This window comes from Scardinius erythrophthalmus (assembly GCF_964197995.2).
Source record: "Scardinius erythrophthalmus genome assembly, chromosome: 19".
In the NCBI taxonomy this organism is placed as follows: Eukaryota; Metazoa; Chordata; class Actinopteri; order Cypriniformes; family Leuciscidae; genus Scardinius; species Scardinius erythrophthalmus.
Window position 1 is genome coordinate 2,301,416 of NC_138239.1, and position 22,746 is coordinate 2,324,161.

Genomic DNA, 22,746 nt, shown 5'->3' on the forward strand with positions numbered 1-22,746 from the left:
TTAAAAAAATTAATTCCCCCACAGAATGCAATAAAATGTATGATGTATAGGCTAAAAGATCAATGAGGCTTATATCCAGTAGCAATTAAGAAGTTAGAAGTTTAGAAATTTCAATATTTGCAATCAGCAATTAAGAAAAAATATTAATATATAAAAAATATATATAAAAAATATACAAATCTTTAACCATAATTAAGAAAGAGAGAGAGAGAGAGAGAGAGAGAGAGAGAGGGAGAGAGAGAGAGAGAGAGAGAGAGAGAGAGAGAGAGAGAGAGAGAGAGAGAGAGAGAGAGACTGAGAGACAGAGGGATAGAGAGAGAGAGAGAGAGAGAGAGAGAGAGAGAGAGAGAGAGGGAGAGAGAGAGAGGGAGAGAGAGAGAGAGAGAGAGAGAGAGAGAGAGAGAGAGAGAGAGAGAGAGAGACTGAGAGACAGAGGGATAGAGAGAGAGAGAGAGAGAGAGGGAGAGAGAGAGAGAGAGAGAGAGACTGAGAGACAGAGGGATAGAGAGAGAGAGAGAGAGAGAGAGAGAGAGAGGGAGAGAGAGAGAGAGAGAGAGAGAGAGAGAGGGAGAGAGAGAGAGGGAGAGAGAGAGAGAGACTGAGAGACAGAGGGATAGAGAGAGAGAGAGAGAGAGAGAGAGAGAGAGAGAGAGAGAGAGAGAGAGAGAGAGAGGGAGAGAGAGAGAGGGAGAGAGAGAGAGAGAGAGAGAGAGACTGAGAGACAGAGGGATAGAGAGAGAGAGAGAGAGAGAGAGAGAGAGAGAGAGAGAGAGAGAGAGAGAGAGAGAGAGAGAGAGAGAGAGAGGGAGAGAGAGAGAGAGAGAGAGAGAGAGAGAGAGAGAGAGAGAGAGAGAGAGAGAGAGACTGAGAGACAGAGGGATAGAGAGAGAGAGAGAGAGAGAGAGAGAGAGAGAGAGAGAGAGAGAGGGAGAGAGAGAGAGGGAGAGAGAGAGAGAGAGAGAGAGAGAGAGAGAGAGACTGAGAGACAGAGGGATAGAGAGAGAGAGAGAGAGAGAGAGGGAGAGAGACAGAGAGAGAGAGAGAGAGAGAGAGAGAGAGAGAGAGAGAGAGAGAGAGAGAGAGAGACTGAGAGACAGAGGGATAGAGAGAGAGAGAGAGAGAGAGAGGGAGAGAGACAGAGAGAGAGAGAGAGAGAGAGAGAGGGTTACACGTCTAAACTGTTGCTATTTCTGTAGTAAAGGCAGCGCTGTGTTTCTCCTGACAGCTGGAGACGTGAGGGAACGTGATACTTCACATGTGTGAGGATGAAACACTCCCTGCTGAACTAACAGGAGAACACACACTCGCTCGTCTGCTGGGATTCATGCCTGATACACGGGAACCATGGCAATATATCATCGGACAGAATAACGACGAATGTCTAAAGCAAGTGCGACTAGGACTAAAATTACACGCTTTATTATATATACAGTCCCCTCCAAAAGTATTGGAACAGTGAGGCCAATTCCTTTATTTTTTCTGTAGACTGAAAATATTTGAGTTTGACATCAAAAGATGAATATGAGACAAGAGATCAACATTTCAGCTTTTATTTCCAGGTATTTACATCTGGATCTGATACACAACTTAGAAGATACAATCTTTTGTTTGAAACCACCCATTGCTCATGTGACCAAAAGTATTGGAACATGTGACTGTCAGGTGTGTTTTGTTGCCCTGGTGTGTCCTATTACATTGATTATTCAAACAATAAATAGCACTGAATGTCTGCGCTCAGTTTCAGATTTTGGTTTTGCCTGTGCAGACTGCATTCATTATAGTTAGACGTGTAACCAACATGAAAACCAGAGAGCTGTCTATGGGTGAAAAACAAGCAATTGTGAAGCTGAGAGAAAATGGAAAATCAATCAGAGCCATCGCACAAACATTGGCCATAGCCAGTACAACCATTTGGAATGTCCTGAGAAAGAAAGAAACCACAGGTGTACTAAGTAACAGACCTCGAATGGGTAGACCAAGGAAAACATCAGCAGTTGACGACAGAAACATTGTGAGAGCTGTAAAGAAAGACCCTAAAACAACTGTTAGTGACATCAGCAACAACCTCCAGAGGGCAGGAGTGAAGGTATCACAATCTACTGTTCGCAGAAGACTTCATGAACAAAAGTACAGAGGCTACACCAGAAGATGCAAACCTCTCATTAGCAAGAAGAATAAGAAGGCCAGGCTGGAATTTGCCAAACAGTACAGAGACAAGCCTCAAACATTCTGGGGCAAAGTTTTATGGACTGATGAGACAAAGATTAACCTTTACCAAAGTGATGGAAAGGCTAAAGTTTGGAGAAAAAAAGGATCTGCTCATGACCCTAAACACACAAGCTCATCTGTGAAACACGGAGGAGGTAATGTAATGTCATGGCTTGGGCTTGCATGGCTTCTTCTGGGACGGGCTCATTAATCTTCACTGATGATGTAACACATGATGGCAGCAGCAAAATGAACTCAGAAGTGTACAGAAACATTTTGTCTGCCAATTTACAGAAAGATGCAACCAAACTGATTGGGAGATCCTTCATCATGCAGCAAGACAACGACCCAAAACACAGTGCCAAAACAACAAAGGAGTTCATTAGAAGCAAGAAGTGGAAGGTTTTAGACTGGCCAAGTCAATCTCCAGACTTAAACCCTATAGAGCATGCATTTTACCTGCTTAAAAAGAGACTGAAGGGAGCAGCCCCCCAAAACAAACAACAACTGAAAGAGGCTGCAGTGAAAGCCTGGAAAAGCATTACAAAAGAAGAATGCAAAAGTTTGGTTATGTCAATGGGTCACAGGCTTGATGCAGTTATTGCAAGCAAAGGATTTGCAACTAAATATTAAGTCCTATTCACTTTAATCTATTTTAAGTTAATCTGTTCCAATACTTTTGGTCACATGAGCAATGGGTGGGTTCAAACAAAAAGTTATATCTTCTAAGTTGTGTATCAGATCCAGATGTAAATACCTGGAAATAAAAGCTGAAATGTTGATCTCTTGTCTCATATTCATATTTTGATGTCAAACCCAAATATTTTCAGTCTACAGGAAAAAGAAAGGAATTGGCCTCACTGTTCCAATACTTTTGGAGGGGACTGTATATATCAATTTATCCCTTAAAACTCATCTTTGATCACCAAAATTACATTTAAACGTAAAAATGTCTTCATGTCTTAAAATATCTTGAACGTAACTCGACACCCTTGCCTCATTTGGTATTCGCGGTTCTATGAATATGCAAATGAGCACCGCCTCCACTCACTCACTCAGCTCAGAGATCCACTGGTTGACGATCACACGTTGATCTGATTGGTTACAAGGTAGTTTGTGGCGTCAGAAACACCAGCGATTTCAAAGCGTGTTTTTGAGACTGTCTTTGGTTCACTGCAGTTTTAAGGAGAAAATACTCAGCAATGCTGTCGACTTATTAATTTACACATGCTTTGTGTTAAAGCAGATTAAAAACACCACACACATAAACAACATTAAAAGCTGGATTACCACAGAGCGACTCAAAGTGCTTTTACTCTTAAAGACAGTAAACGATTAAAGAGTTATTTCACCATTAGCAAAATGGACTTTTAATAAAACTTGGCTACATATACAATAGAAAAACAGAGAAAAAAACGACTGTTGTCTTCACTTGCCAAATATGTAAGTAAACTTCAACACCCATAATGCACTGGGAATGATGATATCCAAGGCCACTCCCACCAGTCTGCTATGGAAACATCTAATAAAATAAGTTTTTATTTTTATTTAAGTTAACTTTTAGTTTATTCTAAGTAACTAAAATGTTTTTATGGTCTTCGTTTTAGTTAACGATAATAACCCAGTTTCTTCACGTCATTGTGCGACCAAGAACTGGTTCAAAATACACAACATATGAAGTTTGTCCTAAGACAAGAACGGCTATTGTTCAAAATTCATGAACAACTTTAATGAAAGGTTTTGATCCACTTTAAATGTTGACTACTATATACATCTAGCAGAAATCCGTTCAGTAAAGAGTTAACAAGAATAACATGCATTAGTATTGCACGGGAACTGGATGTACTTTCAAAATATGAGTTATACTTATAAGCATCTAGACCATAAAAAGCTCAATCAATCAAAGCGAATGGAGAATGAAAGAAAAGTAAACCTGGGACGGATTTGAAAAGCATGGAAAAAGCAAGAGGGATATTTCTCCGTTCACGTCAGGATGGAAACGGTGGACGGGGGAGATCCTCGTTATTTTATTATTGACATTAAAACAATGGACATCGTCCAATAAGTCATAAGCAGCAACTCCTATTCCCGAGCTTTAGCCGACTTCTCAGAAGCGTAACGCACGCTAGGAGCTGTTCATCATCAAAACCAGCCCGTTTCCAGCAGAAACACGCCGTTCTCCTTCACAAACGACAAGAAGCGCTAGAAAAGATGAGGGAAATCATCTCACCATCACATCTGGAAGCTCTTACAGCTGAGTATCAGAAGAGTATCATGAGAAATATAAACTAAGGGTTTTAATATCTCGTTTTGACAACTCCAGCATTCCTTTCATTATCATAATTACGTCTGACAGTGTCTCCAAACGCTACTGAACACACACACACACACACACACACACACACACACACACACACACACACACACACTCATTTCAGATCAATCTGACAGCGCTGATGAAACACCGACTGGCTTCTGTCAGAATGTCAGTATGAAATACGGTAACTCACGGATTCGGCTTGCGTTCGGAGTTATTCACGGACAGACTTACTAAATTAACTGCAACCTCTCAAACTGTTGACACTGACAGCCACAGAAAAACTAATAATAATCGCTGGGATATGATTATGGAGGTGCAGCATATTAATACTATGGTATTCTTCGTAGTACATTGGAGTATTATCTAAATACTATGGTAATCATTCATTGAGTTTGTAAAGATTTTCACACTGGCTTTAACCCGGAGCTAAAGTGTTTTAAGCCCAGAAACAAACTCACTTTCACCCCAGAGTAAAGCGAAGGGTTACACTAATATTCAACCGCTTTTAATTGTGGATTAATAACATTAAATAATGGATTTAACACAAATATAAATTATGAGCGACACACATATAACATTATATGTGAGAACATTATAATTGTGAGTTTGGATCATGGCTTTTAAAGCAACAGCAAAGCACTTTTCCTCTGCGGTCCCCCTACAGGTTGGAAGCGGAATTGTCCATTACCGCTGTCGTAATTAATAATTTAGCCAACCGCTGTTCATCCAGCTCCGGCTTTGGAAATAATGATGTCCACAGACAAGGTAGAGTATGTTGCATGATTTCATGAAAGTATGATGTATTGCGACATCAGAAACGAAGAAAAACTAAATAATGACTATTGTAATGCTTGCCGTAAAGCAAGTCAAATTTGTAGTTTCTTATGTCTCACTCGAACTACAGAAACGCGACCCGATCCGGCAAACGTGCATAGTGCGGTTATAGCCGATATAGGGACGCAAAGCGGAGACAGAAGTGCCTGATGCGACCTGATGAACCACTGAAACCATTTTGGAAACATTATTTTAAGGTAAAAAATAATCTTTAGTGTTGCTTTATTAGTGAGACTTTAGTTTTTGTAATGAGGCTCTCAAAAATTATATGAAAATTTGGATTTAGATTTAAGCAGCCAATATATCCGTTATCCGCTTTTAAACATAAAAAATTATCGGTATCGGCCAAAATATTCATATTGGTGCATCCCTAATGTAAACAAACCAAAATCAGGAAATGATGTCACAAGAAAAGGACAGAAAGCTCAAGCATGCCTTTTTCCTCGTCATAGTTGATGTTTTGACTCCTTTACACATTTTTAAGCTCTTCGTGAGTTTCAGGACAAAATACCATCATATGAAGAATACGCACATACAACAAGCACATTTAGCACAGCGCACAACATAGTTTTGGATGTTCGGTAAGTTCAGTCATGAAATATACGTACTAAAAGCAATCAGGTTGTGAACATATCTTAATGCCTTTAGTTTCGGTGTTAAATTGGCGATTTGAACGCTAAGCGCACCAGAACTAAATGTTGCTTTTTTTGTTCCTGACCAAACGAACCAAACTACAAGTGTGAACACACCCCAAGAAAAAAGGTTTAAGAGCTGATCACTGAACGGTTCTTAGGAGAACTGAAAATGGTTCTTCTGTGGGGAAATAACTTTCTGAAAGCTTTATTGTTAAGAGCGTAGCAGAAAAACTCAATATCATCCCAAATTGCACAAATTGACAATATAATTCATTCGCTCGTTTTCCTAACTCGTGCTATGTCATAATAATTTGTTCTTTTGTTTTACTAAATCGTGCGCATGTTATTATGATGTTTCCTCGTTTTACTAAATCTTCTATGGTTCTTCTGTGGGGAAAAAACATTTTGGAAACTTTATTTTTAAGAGCGTAGCAGAAAAACTCAATAATAGCATCCCAAAATGCACAGATATGCATCTATGGTTAAACTAATATCCCTGCCTCATCTAAAAATCAGCATTCTCACCACAAGCCAACACAGGTCAACTTCCCCATCCAGCACTGAGATCCCGCTGGCCTTCCCAGAAATTCCTCTGTCAGGGGAACGAGAACAAACCTGCGGCTGCCAAGAGCCAAACACGACCCGCAAATGAATTTATTTTGGGCAAGAATGAACGTTTCAGTCAAGGTCTACAGATATGGCTGAAAAAGGAAAACTCCCCGAAATAGTCGATCCATCTGGTTCATGTTGTGTCTGGCAGGAACGCTGATGCATTTGACAGCAAAGAAAAACAGACACACTGAGTTTGCACTTTTATCTCGCTGAAACAACACGCGTAGATCACCGAGAGAGAGATCGCCGTGATTTACGAGCAAATGTTCTGGGAAGAGCGTTTACGCAACAATCCTCGTGGAAGTTTCGAAGCTTCTACCAATGCAAACTGACATGTTTAATCCCAAACGGACAAGAGGAGCCAGAGGGAAGCTACTGGGAACGAATCTATTAGTCTCAAACACGTTTACATGTTCAACACGTACAGAACGTCGAGTGCTTTAGTGAAGCCAGTGTTTGGAGTGTGTGAAAACCCTAAATCGTGCAAAGTGCATTTCTGCTGAACAAGGTGATTTCTCTTATGGAATGAGAAGTACAAACATTCACTTAAAAAAAAATACAAAAATAAGTGCACACTCCAAAAACCTCTTATTAGTCATTTATTATTTCACAGTCCAGGAAGTTTCACAACCTTCATATATCACGCAACCCCTGAGAGTTTATCACAGCTCTGAGACACGAACCCCAAGAACTAAAGACGTGAAACTAAATCCAATCCAAATAATGTAGATTTATAGTCAGGGCCGTGTGGAGGGAACAGTTAAACGCAACACGGAGGCCAGAAGTCCTCAAACTCCTGCTCTGGGCTACACGCTATAATCATGTACATTCAGATATTAAATATGAAAATGGCCATGATAGGAATCAATGATTTATCTAAATAAAATCATGGTCAATTTATTATCACATTAACATAATTTCAAACTTTTTTTCTTTTTTTTTACTTTACAGTACAATAGCAATATATTGCAATATAATCTTAATTTTTCAAATTTCCCTTAAATTAATAATAATAATAATAATAATAATTTAAGTAAACAGCCCTAATTTAAGTAATTACTTAATTTCAGCCTGTGTTAATTTAGCACCATAGAGATTATATTATAGATTTTTTTATAGTTTTTATTTGTATATTGTAGTTAAAAAAAGTCATGTTTTTGTTTTTTTTATTCGTTTTTTAAAAAATGTCTGTATAGTTTTTATTAATATTTATTTCAGTTTTAGTTATTTTAGTCCATCAAGTTAAACTAAATGAAAATGAGAAATCTTGCCTATAATAAAATAAAATAAGTTTAAACGGAGCCCTGCACATGACATGTGGAAAACATATACATATATATATATATATATATATATATATATACATACACACATATATATATATATTATATCGTGGGCATGATTTACTAATTCATTCCTTAGTTTTAAGTAAATGCCACGATATAATAATTCGTTTCCTCCTTTTACTAAAGGAGGTGCACACAATATAATAATTCGTTCTTTTGTTTTACTAAATCGTGAGCACAATATTATAATTTCGTTCCCTCGTTTTGAATTAACTAAAACAAGGGAATAAATAATTATATCTTGCGCACAGCTAAATAGTGTTAAATCACACAACAGTTTGGTTATCTGACGAAGTGACAAACGCATTTTTAACAACAAGATAACAAACAATGTTATATAACCAGAACAATCACTAATACTGAGATTCATCCTGAGCTCGAACACAGCTGCATCAAGCCCCTGTGTGTGTGTGTGTGTGTGTGTGTGTGTGTGTGTGTGTGTGTGTGTGTGTGTGTGTGGTCACCACCCGATCTCAGTCCACCCAAGAGCAAAGACCAGCTGCAGAAAGTCCCTTATCACTAAAACCAGAAGTGGCTGGTCTGAAGCAACGCTGGTTTCCCAGAATCCCCCACAATTTAACACTCGGAGAGAGTGATTGTGTGTCTGCGCTCCTGCTCCTCCACAATCACAGCTGAGTTTAGAGGAATTATGGGATGCTCGGCTAGAGGTGTGTTTCCCGAAAGCACCGTTACACAACTATGGTCACAAGTTCCATCATTATCAGCAGTTTAACGAGTCGGTGTTTCCCGAAAACATCGTTCTAACGAACATTCGCAAACAGCATCGCAGAGTTGTGTGTTTGAGCGACAGATCTCGACCTGTGGTTAGAAGAGGAGTTTCTAGATTGCATGACATGTGGACTCAATAAATCCTTATCTTGAGCAAAATAAGCAGGCTGACATTCAGTACAACCCGTGTCTTTTATTAAGAATACATAATGTAATTTACATCTTTTAGTTTGTCAAGAGATTTAAAGCACTGTTTTTGAAGAGTGCGCATGTGTGAATGTGCGTAACAATGAAATAAAGCAAAATAACTGAGAAAAATGAGAAATAGTCCTCAGATGTCATGTACGCTATTTAGCAAAAAGTCTCAAACAATTCATTAAAATAAGTTATTACTCCACCACGTGTGTGACGATATAAACCAACGTGGTTGAGTTGCGACAGCGCGATTTCGGGAAACAGTCGTGACTAGAGATTTGATCTCTTCAACGATGATCGCACTATAGTAGTGAAGCAGCGAGTTACGGCGCTGTTCGGGAAACACACCTCAGACCTCCAGTGACACGACCTCTAATGTGCGGCCCGATGAAGCAATCGGCACTCAGAGTCCGTTGTCATAATAACATTCATACACATAATTCTGTTAAAACCCCAGAATGTGGACCTTATCCGCCCTAAACGAGGAACCTGGGGCATTAATGCAAGAGTTGAACAACAGCCAGACGGATTAAATATGGTGTGCTGAGAATCTCTAATGACGGCTCGCTACATCACACTTCATATGGCAAGAGATTTCCAGACAGCCTTGTTTAAAGTGTTTCATTTCAGGGCTGCTAATGGCTATATATATATATAAGTTTAAGTACAAGCCACAAACTCAAACAACTAATGAGTTACATCAGTGTTCAAATGTTTGATGTAAGTCAGATTTCGGAAAAAATCTCTTTTGCTCACCATTTGATCAAATAATACAGTAAAAACAGTGAAATACCATTACAATTTAAAATATGTGAATGTATTGTAAGATGTAATTTATTCCTGTGATCAAAGCTGAATTTTCAGCATCATTACTCCAGTCTTCAGTGTCACATGATCCTCCAGAAATCACTCTAATATGATTATTTGATGCTCAAGAAACATTTATGATTATTATCAGTGTTGAAAACAGTTTATTTAAACAGATTATTTGATGAATAGAAAGTTCAAAAGAACAGCATTTGTTTAAAATAGATTTTTTTGAGCAATATAAATGTCTTTACTGCAAAAAAAAGAAAAAAAAAGATATCTCAATATTTTCTGGGATTTTATCAATAACAATATTTAGTGTCTATAGAATATTTGTGTCTATACCTTGAGTCAAGAGACTCCTAATGTTTTTGATATTCTTCATATTATGTGCGGTTCAGTTCACAGCAGTGACAGAAATCATCTTTCCAATGAGTTTAATTTGATTTTTACCTTTTATGGGCATTTTTACCTTTATAAAGCCATTTTACTAACCTAATTACATGTACGCATCATATTTTGTGTAATATTCTTACATTTAATCAATAAATTCAATTATTATAATAAGACACAATTGGGCTGTTACCAATCAAATGAAATCAGTAACTAAATAATAAAAATAATCAGAAACTAAAACCAGCAAGTCACTGTTAATGAGTGAGTCATTGAGATTCAACCGATTCATTTAAACGGCTGATTCTTAATGAGTGAGTCACTGAATCATTCATTCAACCGATTCGTTCATTCAGTAATGAAACACCAGTGTGTCGCTCAGAGACGCAAAACAGTCCTGTGGTTTTGTCTGAAACTATTTTCATTGGCGAAATAGAGCAAAAATAGGCAATTTTGTGTCAATTAATATTAACTTCTTGTTTTATTAAATCAATTTCACATTTGTAAGCATGATGATATTTGGAGAAAAAAACACCACTATTCATGTGATATTAATTAACTATATTAAATTACATAACTATAAAAGACAGAGGTATTTTTGCCCCTTATCTTGAGTATTGAGGCCATTATTAACACATTTTAATAGAGTAAATCACACACTAGTTACTTTATCGTGTAGCGTATGTCTGTGCTCTCTAGATGTTGTAAAGTGAGGAGGGATATACTCTATGTCAGATCACACATCATTAACAATCCCGATATTATCATAGTCTATATACTGTATCTCACGCCCCTACTGTCACTTTTGATACATTTAATGTGTCCTTGCTGAATAAAATAATTTCTTTCAAAATAAAAATCTCACTGAGCTTAAACCTTTGAACAGTCGTGTTCTCGTAGTGAACATTAAACTGAGATGCAAGAAAATATACGAACATTTGCCTTTCACATCAGTCAAACTCTCCTCAAACTTGCATCCCACATCCAGGACACCGGACTCATTTTCCACTCGACTCCTTATCAGTGGCTTTCATCGCTACTCTACTCATGTAACTGGAGGCCTGGACCACATTTGTTGCTGGATTAGATTGGATTAAAGAGGTTTACGACCCTTTAAAAGACCTGTTTGAGAAAAGCCAGCAGGAAAAACACTAATTCACAAGGATAGGAATCCGATTCTTTAAGTAGTTTTAGATCCCCTTCCAAATAAACTAGGCTATATCAAGAACAATATGGTAATATAGGTTCAATACAGTATGGTAACACCATTTATCAACAGAATTTTACACAACCAGGTATTAATAACACTGAAGTCTCACGATTCTACACAATATAAGAAACCACCTAGCAACCTGATTTTACCTTAGCAACCACCTAGCAACCAAAGATTACCTTAGCAACCACCTTACAACATGCTAAACTCTCTCAGAACACCTTTGCAACTGAAAAACGGCTGTGTCTATATTGAGCAATTAAAGATGTTAAAGGTGACATATAATGCCCCTTTTCACAAGATGTGATATAAATCTATGGTGTCCCCAGAATGTTTCTGTGAAGTTTCAGCTTAAAATCCCCCCAGAGCATTTATCATAGCTTGTCAAATTTGCTCCTTTTTGGGTGTGAGCAAAAACGCACCATTTGTGTGTGTGTCCCTTTAAATGCAAATGAGCTGTTGCTCCGCCTCCGTTCAGAAGAGGGCGGAGCCTTTACACAAGCTTCGGAAACTCCGGCAACAGGCCAATCACATTAAGGGCCGGTGATATTATAACAAGATCCACTTCCTTTGTCAGAAGGAGAGCGAAATCTGATCGGCTTATTTTTTTTAATGCTTGCAGAGAAAGGTTTAAAGGGGTGGTTGATTATGATTTGACTTTTCTAACTTTAGTTAGTGTGTAATGTTGCTGTTTGAGCATAAACAACATCTGCAAAGTTACAACGCTCAAAGTTCAATGCAAAGGGATATATTTGCTTTTACAGAAATAGCTTTTTAAGGACTACAACAAACGGCTGGTAGAGACTACACCACATTCCTCCCGGTTAGTGACATCACCAACCCTAGAATTTACATAAACCCCCCGCCGCCGGGAACGCGATTTATAGATTATCATGACAGAATATGCTAATCAATGACTAGAAGATAACTACACCATAAACTAACCATTCAGAAATGTTGTCTACATGTTGTCACTTCTTCTTAAATCTCTCCATCTTTGTCTGACTCCGGTTTGAACATAAAAGGCTAAAAGTTTTCAGGAGACAAGCTGTTGAAGCTCCGCCCCCTGTGCCAGGAGCAGCAGCTCATTTGCATTTAAAGGGACAGACACAAAACGGTGCGTTTTTTTTCACCCTCAAAAAGTGACAATTTTAGCATGCTATATAAAAATATCTGTGGGGTATTTAGAGCTAAAACTTAACACACACACTCTGGGGACATCAGAGACTTATTTTACATCTTGTGAAAAGGGCATTATACCAAGGAGAAAGTCAGATTTGCATGATATGTCCCCTTTAAATGTGCAGGAGAGGCTGGAAGAGAGGCTGTGATCAGGAACCCTTGTTTTGGTGTGTTTGCGCAGGATCTCGTGCCAGACACACATTACACACGCCTCTGCGTCTGAGGGTCAGATCTTAATGAGTCTCGCGCTGGGGGTCCAGAGAGCGGCTCGCGTGCGTGTGCTCCAACTCAAACAAACCCACTGAGGGCATTATTCAGGAGCCTCACCAGCATGTGTTTGCACAGGCAAAACCTTCATGTTTACATACTTCCATCTGACGGATAGATGAAATATGTTATTTAGATTGAATGCCAAAGCCATAGGAATCATCTGGAACGCTGCGGTAACATTATAGTTTTGTTAAACTTCACATGAAGACAAACGCTCATGCACAGAAGCACAATGCCCACGTTTACACACTCGTTACTTTCCAATTAAAGTTACGTTTGCGTGCGGGTTAAGATGCTGAGTTTCATGCACATGTGAGAGTGGACAGTGACTGTGTGTTGCTATCACTGTATGCATCATTAAACAACTGTAAATGAACTGTGATTTTAAAATTGGGTTCAAAATTGTAATAATGTCTTTAAGTAATGTAAAATTGCAACTAGACACTGGTGAGGTTTACTGTACACTGTAAATACAAAGTGAATCAATCAAAAACTAACTTTAGCTGGACAATAACTTTATTCTAGATCTGCTGTAAAGCCACAATCTCTGTTACTGTAATCTCCTATTATCACTGTAAAGCTGCTTTGAAACAGTCTATATTGTTAAAAGCGCAGTATAAATGAAGGTGACTTGACTAACTGTTAATCTTGTGTCATTAGTAAGAGTGTACCTGTGCAGCGCTATAAACCCCGTCTGAGGAGTCGGTGTGTGTCGTCGGGGCAGATTGTCCCTCCAGCCATGTGATTTTCAGTGGGTTTCCCGTCAGGCCGATCTCGTTTTTAATGGCCAGGTCCTGATCGAGGGCACATAAAAGATGGACATGTCATTAAAAACAAAGATGCTGGAGAACATGTAAGCAATAAGGTAGGAGAGGCTGTGCTGAAGGCGTTGTTAGGCACGACTGATTCCCGATACAGCTCTAGCCTCGAGTACGTTATTGCTTTTATAAAACGGTCACCACACAATACAAATATTAAAGCCGAAAAATATGTATCTATGCAACTTTCGTGAAGTAAAATCACTAAAAGCCTTCCTTCCACTGGAAAAAATAGTCCCTGACCATAAACATCAACAGAAGTTACAGACATTATTTCAACATTAGATGGCGGCGAAGACTGTCTTTATGAGCGAGTCAGTCAGTCAGAAGACTTTTATATTAAAGGACTGAAACTTGTGATCATGGAGAAGTGACGCAACTGACTATAGGCACGGGAAAACCCTTTAACTGTTGGACATTCTAACGGATTTTCTTGTGAATATAGGACTGACCCGAAGGAAAATGCTATATCTACTGTAAATGCAGGAACACTCGATCTCTCACAATACTCTACTAAAGCTTCAATGAACAATATCAATGAGATCAAACATGTGTTTACGTTGCTAAGAGTGGTTGCTAGGGGTGTTGTGTAGTGATACATACATACATACAACCGGCACATCCGGGAACTTAACTGTCAATTTCGTAACCGCCCCTTTTTAGGGGAAAACAAGCCAGACTTCCCATAGACTTCAATACAAAATAGCGGCACAAAACAACGTCCGTACACAGCCGGCAGACGTGTATAACTTCAGAAATCACTTAGATGAAATATGTTGAGTAATTATATGTCCACCCTGCCTTCCATAGAGCGTGAACGATACATTTATAAACTTAATTTAGGCAACTTAAAAACATATCCCGTTTCATTCTACCAGCGTCAAATTGGTCTAACAACCCCACCCAGTGGTTTACCCGGACATTTACTCGTACCTCATCGAGTCACCAGGTAGCCAGTGAATGATTTTACTACGGTTTTAAGAAGTAAACATCTTTAAATGTATAATATTGTGTCTTTATATTTAGAGTAGCTACTGAGTGCACTTTTCTGTCCAGCCATACAACTAGCCTGATTTAGCTTTCGATAGCATCATCCGTAATTCATGATATTTCCATAACAGCAAGATATTGATGATGATGGCAGGCAGAGATGGGCATAAATACATGGAAATGTATTTAAAATAAAATAAAAATACAAAATACTGTGTGGAAAATAATAATTCAATACAAATACATAATAGGGGTAGCCTACTGTGTGGAAAAAAAATGTTTAAATACAAATTACATGTTTGTAAGTGTTAGTACACGTCCTCAATCCATTACTGTGTATGGCACTCGCCGGATTGTTTTCCCCTAAAAGTGGGCGTGAACCTTTTCAGAGACGTTCTATGACGCTACGCCGGTTGTATGTATAGAACCATTGGGTAAAGCAGTCATATTGACCAATCAGAATCAAGGATTGCAACTAACCGTTTTATACATTTTGTTAACTACAAAACGCTGCATAATACACAGTTTTCTGCAATAAATGACTGAATGTGTGTGTGCTGAACTCGAATAAGCCTCCAGGAGACACAAAGGCCGTGCTCTCCGAGCGGGAACCGGGAACCGCAGACCAGCAACAACAACAGGGTCGAATCTCAGAACAATAACACAGGTTCTGCTTTATATTAAATGTGGTTTCCTGTGCTCGAAAAGCATCAGACTGTCACGATATACATATACTTTCAAAAACTCATTTAAGGCGAACGATATCATTCACACCAATTTTATAATAAATAAATGTATAATATAATTTGTATATATATTACTTGCATGTATTCATTGATTATTTATTTTCATCATAACCTCTGTTTTGTCCTTTTTTATGTCCTATATTTTTTGTTGTTGTTTTCCATCCTGTATCATAATAAATTGTAAATAAATCATGAATACTAAAAATGTTTAGAGAATGATATATTTTTTGTATATTATATATACAAAATATATAAAAATCTGCTTTATTTTCATATTTTCATGTACTAATTGATTATTTTTATATATATATATAAATATTTTTTTCATCATTACCTGTTTTGTCCTTTTTTTTATTCCATTTATTTATTTTGTTTCTTCCACCCTGTTTGTATCTTAATAAATGTAAATAAATCATGAATGCTTCTTTTTATTAATTTTGTTAAAGAATTTTTGCATTTTTTAAAGAATGTTTTTAGAATTTTAATTCTAAATTTAGAAATGTATTCTATTTATTTATTTATTTATTTATGTTGATTTTGTCATGCATGTCTGTTTAATTAAAACAAATCACATATCAAATCAAATAAATCAACAAAATAAATAAATCAACAAAATAAATCTGAGGTTCAAAATTATTATACAAATGGGTTAAAAATTAACATATATTCAATTGGATGAATCTTATGTAAACTGTCAAGAATGTCCAGGTCACATAGAAATTACATTTTGCATAAAGACTAAGAATGAAAATCAACATTGAGAATTTTTTTTGTAAAAGTAAAGGGTTCAAAAAACATTACGAGAATTTGGTGAAAATGTGTTTAATTGTCCAGAAAATAATGTCCCAATAAATATTTTCCTCTAATTTTGGGCTGTTTTAATGAATCCCTTTTTATTAATCCCAAATAAAAAAAGAAATACTGTTTTGTTTTCAAAATGTTGTGTATTTGGAGATTTTATACAGATGAAAAATACTCACAGCTGCTTTTACTGATGCAAACTCAACCACAGCACTGCCTTTCTTCTTACTGGATATCAAAATGTTCAAGACGTCTCCATACTGCAATGCAAATATCATTAGAACACAATAATAACCACTGAAAATGGGTAAAAACTCTGTTTTAGATCTGAGCAGAAAGGAGGGGAGAAGAAAATAAAAACCGTGAGAAGGATTTGACTATTTTTAGAGCAAACAATTTCTCCCCAAGTCTTCTATCCTTATACACGTCTGCCATAAATCACCAGGGCGCTCTCTATTTCTGTTCAGAGCATGAGAAACGTTCCCGATATCAAATCAGGAATTCTGGGAGTGAATTTTGAGCATGAGCCAATATTTGACCTTTGACCCACGGAAGGACTAAATTGATTCAACTGCTTGATTCCTCTAAAGCATGACACTTTCTGGAGTGAATCCCATGAAAACATGCCAATTTCACCTCAAAATCAAAAGAAAACAGCACAGAATTTATTATGAGAAATTAAATTGAAGCCTATTTTGGTATCATTAAGATATTTGGGTACATTGCCAGATTTTCATGACAGTTTTAGGTCTATTCAGTTCCTAAATAAACGTTATTTTAGATAAAACATCTATTTCTTTGGATTTTGTTGTTAAATATGATCACAATATTTAACAACAACATAAATTAAGTTTTATGTAAAGTCTATTTTAGGAGCATTTTTAAAGAATTTATGACATTGTCATATTTTCATGACAGTAAAGCTCATGAAATAAATTCTAAAAAATTAAATTTTTTAGAAAACATCATATTTTCTTATTTCTTTCTTTTGTTCAAATATGATCACAAAATATATAACCATAATTTATGTACAAAAATCAAAAGAAAGAAATAAGAAATAATTATTTATTTTGTAAAATAAAGTATATTTTTAAGATTTATTACATTGTCAATTTCATGACAGCTTACCTTTATTTAAGTCCTAAATAGATGCTATTTTTATATAAAACATATTTTTTTACTTCTTTCTTTTGACGTTGTAGTTAAGTATGATCACAAAATTTAACTGCAAATATTTAACCAGAAAATAATAAAAAGTAAGATGAAGAAATTAAGGTTTAAGTAAAATAAAGCTTATTTCGTTCAAATATGATCACAAAATCTATAACCACCATTTAACTACAAAATCTAAATAAGAAATTATGATTTATTTAGAAAAATAAAGTTATTTTTAGGATTTAGTATTGTCCGATTTTCACGACAGTAAAGCTCATGTAATAAATTCTAAAAAAAGGGCTTAAATAGACATTATTTTACATTAAAGATCTTTCTTTCTTTCAATTTTGTGGTTAAATATGATGACAAAATGTTAACAAAAATATTTAACCACAAAATAATTTAAAATAATAAAAAAAAGAGAATTTTTATATAAAATAAAGTATATTTTAGGACCTTTTTAAAGGATTTATTGCATTGTCACATTCATGACAGTTAACCCTCTGAGGTCTGAGCTGTTTTCTGGGCCCTGGAGGTGTTCTGACATGCTCTGACATTTGTGGTTATTTCTGTTACTTGTGACATTTTCATGGCTAAAGTCTAATTACACTGTATTCAGCACAAACTCTGCTACAATAATATATCAGCAGCATGTATGTAAAAGTTTGTAGTTTTGAGATAATGACATTTATGCGTGGTTTGTGAAAATACAAAAATAAATTCTCACTGAAATAAGGTCATGAAACCCATACTGATTATTTCTTCACAAGACTTTTGAAAATTGTATCACGTAGCCTAGAATATTTGCTCCAAAACGATGTGAGAATCACCCTGACTGCTCATTCAGAGAAGACAATATATTGATTTAAAAATTTTACGACGTGTTTTGTGTTAGAAAGCAATATGCGAAGGGGCGGATCACCTCATTAATATGAAAGCTTTCCACACCTGAGAAAGACAAAGAACCTCCCTAATGGCCCTATTAGGAGCTTATCAGGGCCCATCATTCTGACCAACCTTGCACAAAGAATGAGGAGATTTAAAAAAGAATGGCTTTTAAAATTGTTTGGATTTATTTACAACACAACATAATCTAAAGATACACAACAAAAAAGCACTTATTGAAGAAAGAGACCTTTGTGCCATTCCTAAAAACATTGTACATACCTTTCATTTTCTAAGGTGTTTGATTTTCACTTTACCATGTTCATGTACAGAGACATGTACTGTGAATGTTGAAGTCAGCAGGACTCAGTGGCATCTGGGCCCTGAAAAAAAAAAAAGTGAACATACTGATATCAAGAGAAAGGCCTGCACGATTTTGGGAATACATTTTAGATTTTTCTTGTTAAAGTTGCTTTTTAAAATTCACAGAATACACACACTCACACAAATGTTTCCAACAATATATAATGAACACCAGGTTTGTTGTGCCTTGTAGGTATAGGCTATGCGCAGTGCTGCATAAAATAATAAAAATATAGCAGCCTATATATATTTTCAAAAAGATTTCAGTAACAACTAAGATAGAGAAAAATATATTGATTATCATGTTACTTCAAATGTTTCCATTCGTTATGATAATATGAAATGAGATAATAGTAAAAACATGAAGCCGTTTGGAGCGTTTTGCTTTTCCAAAATATGATACATTCAAACGCGATCGCGATCAAAAATATGATACATTAAAACGCGATCGCGATCAAAAATATGATACATTAAAACGCGATTGCGATCAAATATAAAACATTATGGTTAGGCCTACCATATACATAGCCTATCTACGTTTGAGCAGATATCCACAAACACAGTAACAGTAAACACGGGTCTAAATATTATAATATTCACCAAATATTTAGCAACAGTTCAACTGCAATGTGAAATTTATGCAACAATAGCAAACTAATATGTAAGAATTTCTTACCTTATCTTTCTTGTCTTCAAATATCGTTCTTCTTCTTCTGATGTAAATCCAATGTAAGCTCAGGCACGTCTTTCAAACTCGACGAGAAGTGAAGTGTTTTGTTGTTGAGGTAATGAGGGCGATCGCGTTCCATGTGGAGATTTGCATGTGAATATCTTTTGCGCGAGTGGGCGTGGCCAAATTAAAAATAATTAGGAAGCGTTTGAGAAGCTGGAAATCTTGTTGGTTTTATACAAATTACTTAAACAGAGAATATTTGTTTTCGTTTTGAATCCGATCATTTAAAAGTACACACTTAAATGTTTATAAAGGTGTATGGCTCATAAATGTGTAACAAGTATTCGCTGAGTTTTGTTTCAGTTTATAGACGTGCTCAAGAAAAAAAAGTTCACCGCGACGGAGAGGCAGAACGCACACACTGTTTTTTTTCCTTATTTTACAAAAGCACAATGTTTTGATTTGATTGGAAGTGGACACATACAAAAGTAGAAATACCACAGATTCTTTTTTTATATTTATTTTTTCTGTATGACCATAAATGACGGAGAAATTTAAGTTTAAAGTGCTACAATGTGGAGAAAATCCAGCAAAACGCGCCGGCGCATTTGTCGACCTCAGAGGGTTAAACTCATGCAAAAAAAAAACTTTACGTTACTTTACATAAAACAATGTCTTATTTCTTTCTTCTGATTGGACATATTGACAGGTTTCATGAGTTTCACCCTCTCAGTCAGCCATGAGCATCAGTACGGGAAGATGTTTCTGAGACTCTGGCGTCCCTGAAAAGCCTGGGAAAAGAATGTATTTGACATTCAGAACCGGGAAATCTCGCCAACAGTGACAAAGCAGAGCGTCCCAATGGAAGGCTAATTCATATACGTTTCCAAAGAGGGCTTGACCCGTTCGCAGAGTCCAAAACACACATCGATCTCTCTCGCTGAGGTCGTTTCGTAACCTTCACCTACACTCTTTCACGAGCGGTTTATGCTGATGCCCGACCCATGAAGAGGTGCGTGTAGAGGGACAATTGAATCAAACACGAAGCCTGACGTCATGAACACACACACACACACACACACACACACACACACACACACACACACACACACACGGGAGTGGCAGTGTTTTCATGGTGTTGTTGCATGTGAAGAGCACATTTTCTCGAGTCCCCTGACGGCACTAAACGTGTCCGTGAAGCCGGGTCGTAACGGTGGCATGTGAACTGCATTTCCTTCGGCGTTTCGCGCAGCTATAAAACTTAATATTGCTCACACACGGGGGGGAAATAAAAGCTTTTTAATGGCTGATGTCATGCAGACCTGAAACCTGCGGCGCTGGACAGCAGACCTGCTCATTACCAGCAGAAAACTGCTCATTCACACACACAAGCTCACTTTCTCACACACCTTCAAAACGACGGATTCTGATAATCCGATTAAAACTAACCAACAGCAAACTACACACTCTAAAAAAATCTTGGCTTATTTTTTCAACCCAAATCCAGGGTTGAGCCTTTTGGGTCAGATCTTGGGTCAGACGTAACAACCCAGTGTTTGGGTAGTTTTCTAGTGTAACCCAGATCTTGGGTCAGACGTATCAACCTAGTGTTAGGGTAGTTTTCTAGTGTAACCCAGATCTTGGGTCAGATGTAACAACACATTGTTTGGGTAGTTTTTGTGTTACCCAGATCTTGGGTCAGACGTAACAACCCAGTGTTTGGGTAGTTTTCTAGTGTAACCCAGATCTTGGGTCAGACGTAACAACCCAGTGTTAGGGTAGTTTTCTAGCGTAACCCAGATCTTAGGACAGACGTAACAACACAGTGTTTGGGTAGTTTTTGTGTTACCCAGATCTTGGGTCAGACGTAACAACCCAGTGTTTGTGTAGTTTTCAAGTGTAACCCAGATCTTGGGTCAGACGTAACAACCCAGTGTTTGGGTAGTTTTTGTGTTACCCAGATCTTGGGTCAGACGTAACAACCCAGTGTTTGGGTAGTTTTTGTGTTACCCAGATCTTGGGTCAGACGTAACAACCCAGTGTTTGGGTAGTTTTCTAGTGTAACCCAGATCTTGGGTCAGACGTAACAACCCAGTGTTTGGGTAGTTTTCTAGTGTAACCCAGATCTTGGGTCAGACTTAACAACCCAGTGTTTGGGTAGTTTTTGTGTTACCCAGATCTTGGGTCAGACTTAACAACCCAGTGTTTGGGTAGTTTTTGTGTTACCCAGATCTTGGGTCAGACGTAACAACCCAGTGTTTGGGTAGTTTTCAAGTGTAACCCAGATCTTAGGACAGACGTAACAACCCAGTGTTTGGGTAGTTTTTGTGTTACCCAGATCTTGGGTCAGACGTAACAACCCAGTGTTTGGGTAGTTTTCAAGTGTAACCCAGATCTTGGGTCAGACGTAACAACCCAGTGTTTGGGTAGTTTTCAAGTGTAACCCAGATCTTGGGTCAGACGTAACAACCCAGTGTTTGGGTAGTTTTCTAGTGTTACCCAGATCTTGGGTCAGACGTAACAACCCAGTGTTTGGGTAGTTTTCTAGTGTAACCCAGATCTTAGGACAGACGTAACAACCCAGTGTTTGTGTAGTTTTTGTGTTACCCAGATCTTGGGTCAGACGTAACAACCCAGTGTTTGGGTAGTTTTCAAGTGTAACCCAGATCTTGGGTCAGACGTAACAACCCAGTGTTTGGGTAGTTTTTGTGTTACCCAGATCTTGGGTCAGACGTAACAACCCAGTGTTTGGGTAGTTTTTGTGTTACCCAGATCTTGGGTCAGACGTAACAACCCAGTGTTTGGGTAGTTTTCTAGTGTAACCCAGATCTTGGGTCAGACGTAACAACCCAGTGTTTGGGTAGTTTTCTAGTGTAACCCAGATCTTGGGTCAGACTTAACAACCCAGTGTTTGGGTAGTTTTTGTGTTACCCAGATCTTGGGTCAGACTTAACAACCCAGTGTTTGGGTAGTTTTTGTGTTACCCAGATCTTGGGTCAGACGTAACAACCCAGTGTTTGGGTAGTTTTCAAGTGTAACCCAGATCTTAGGACAGACGTAACAACCCAGTGTTTGGGTAGTTTTTGTGTTACCCAGATCTTGGGTCAGACGTAACAACCCAGTGTTTGGGTAGTTTTCAAGTGTAACCCAGATCTTGGGTCAGACGTAACAACCCAGTGTTTGGGTAGTTTTCAAGTGTAACCCAGATCTTGGGTCAGACGTAACAACCCAGTGTTTGGGTAGTTTTCTAGTGTTACCCAGATCTTGGGTCAGACGTAACAACCCAGTGTTTGGGTAGTTTTCTAGTGTAACCCAGATCTTAGGACAGACGTAACAACCCAGTGTTTGTGTAGTTTTTGTGTTACCCAGATCTTGGGTCAGACGTAACAACCCAGTGTTTGGGTAGTTTTCAAGTGTAACCCAGATCTTGGGTCAGACGTAACAACCCAGTGTTTGGGTAGTTTTCTAGTGTTACCCAGATCTTGGGTCAGACGTAACAACCCAGTGTTTGGGTAGTTTTCTAGTGTAACCCAGATCTTGGGTCAGACGTAACAACCCAGTGTTTGGGTAG

General features: G+C 37.6%; 1 protein-coding gene across 1 annotated transcript in view; it reads right to left on the reverse strand.

The window, feature by feature from the left end:
* dnajc17 (DnaJ (Hsp40) homolog, subfamily C, member 17) overlaps positions 1-22,746 on the reverse strand; it is a 72,402-nt gene that overhangs the window by 19,444 nt on the left and 30,212 nt on the right. Inside the window, exons 9-10 of the mRNA XM_081348042.1 lie at positions 16,279-16,359; positions 13,416-13,538 (exon numbers count right to left, since the gene is read on the reverse strand). Of these exons, the coding sequence (XP_081204168.1) occupies positions 13,416-13,538; positions 16,279-16,359 (204 nt within the window). The remainder of the gene's footprint in view (positions 1-13,415; positions 13,539-16,278; positions 16,360-22,746) is intronic.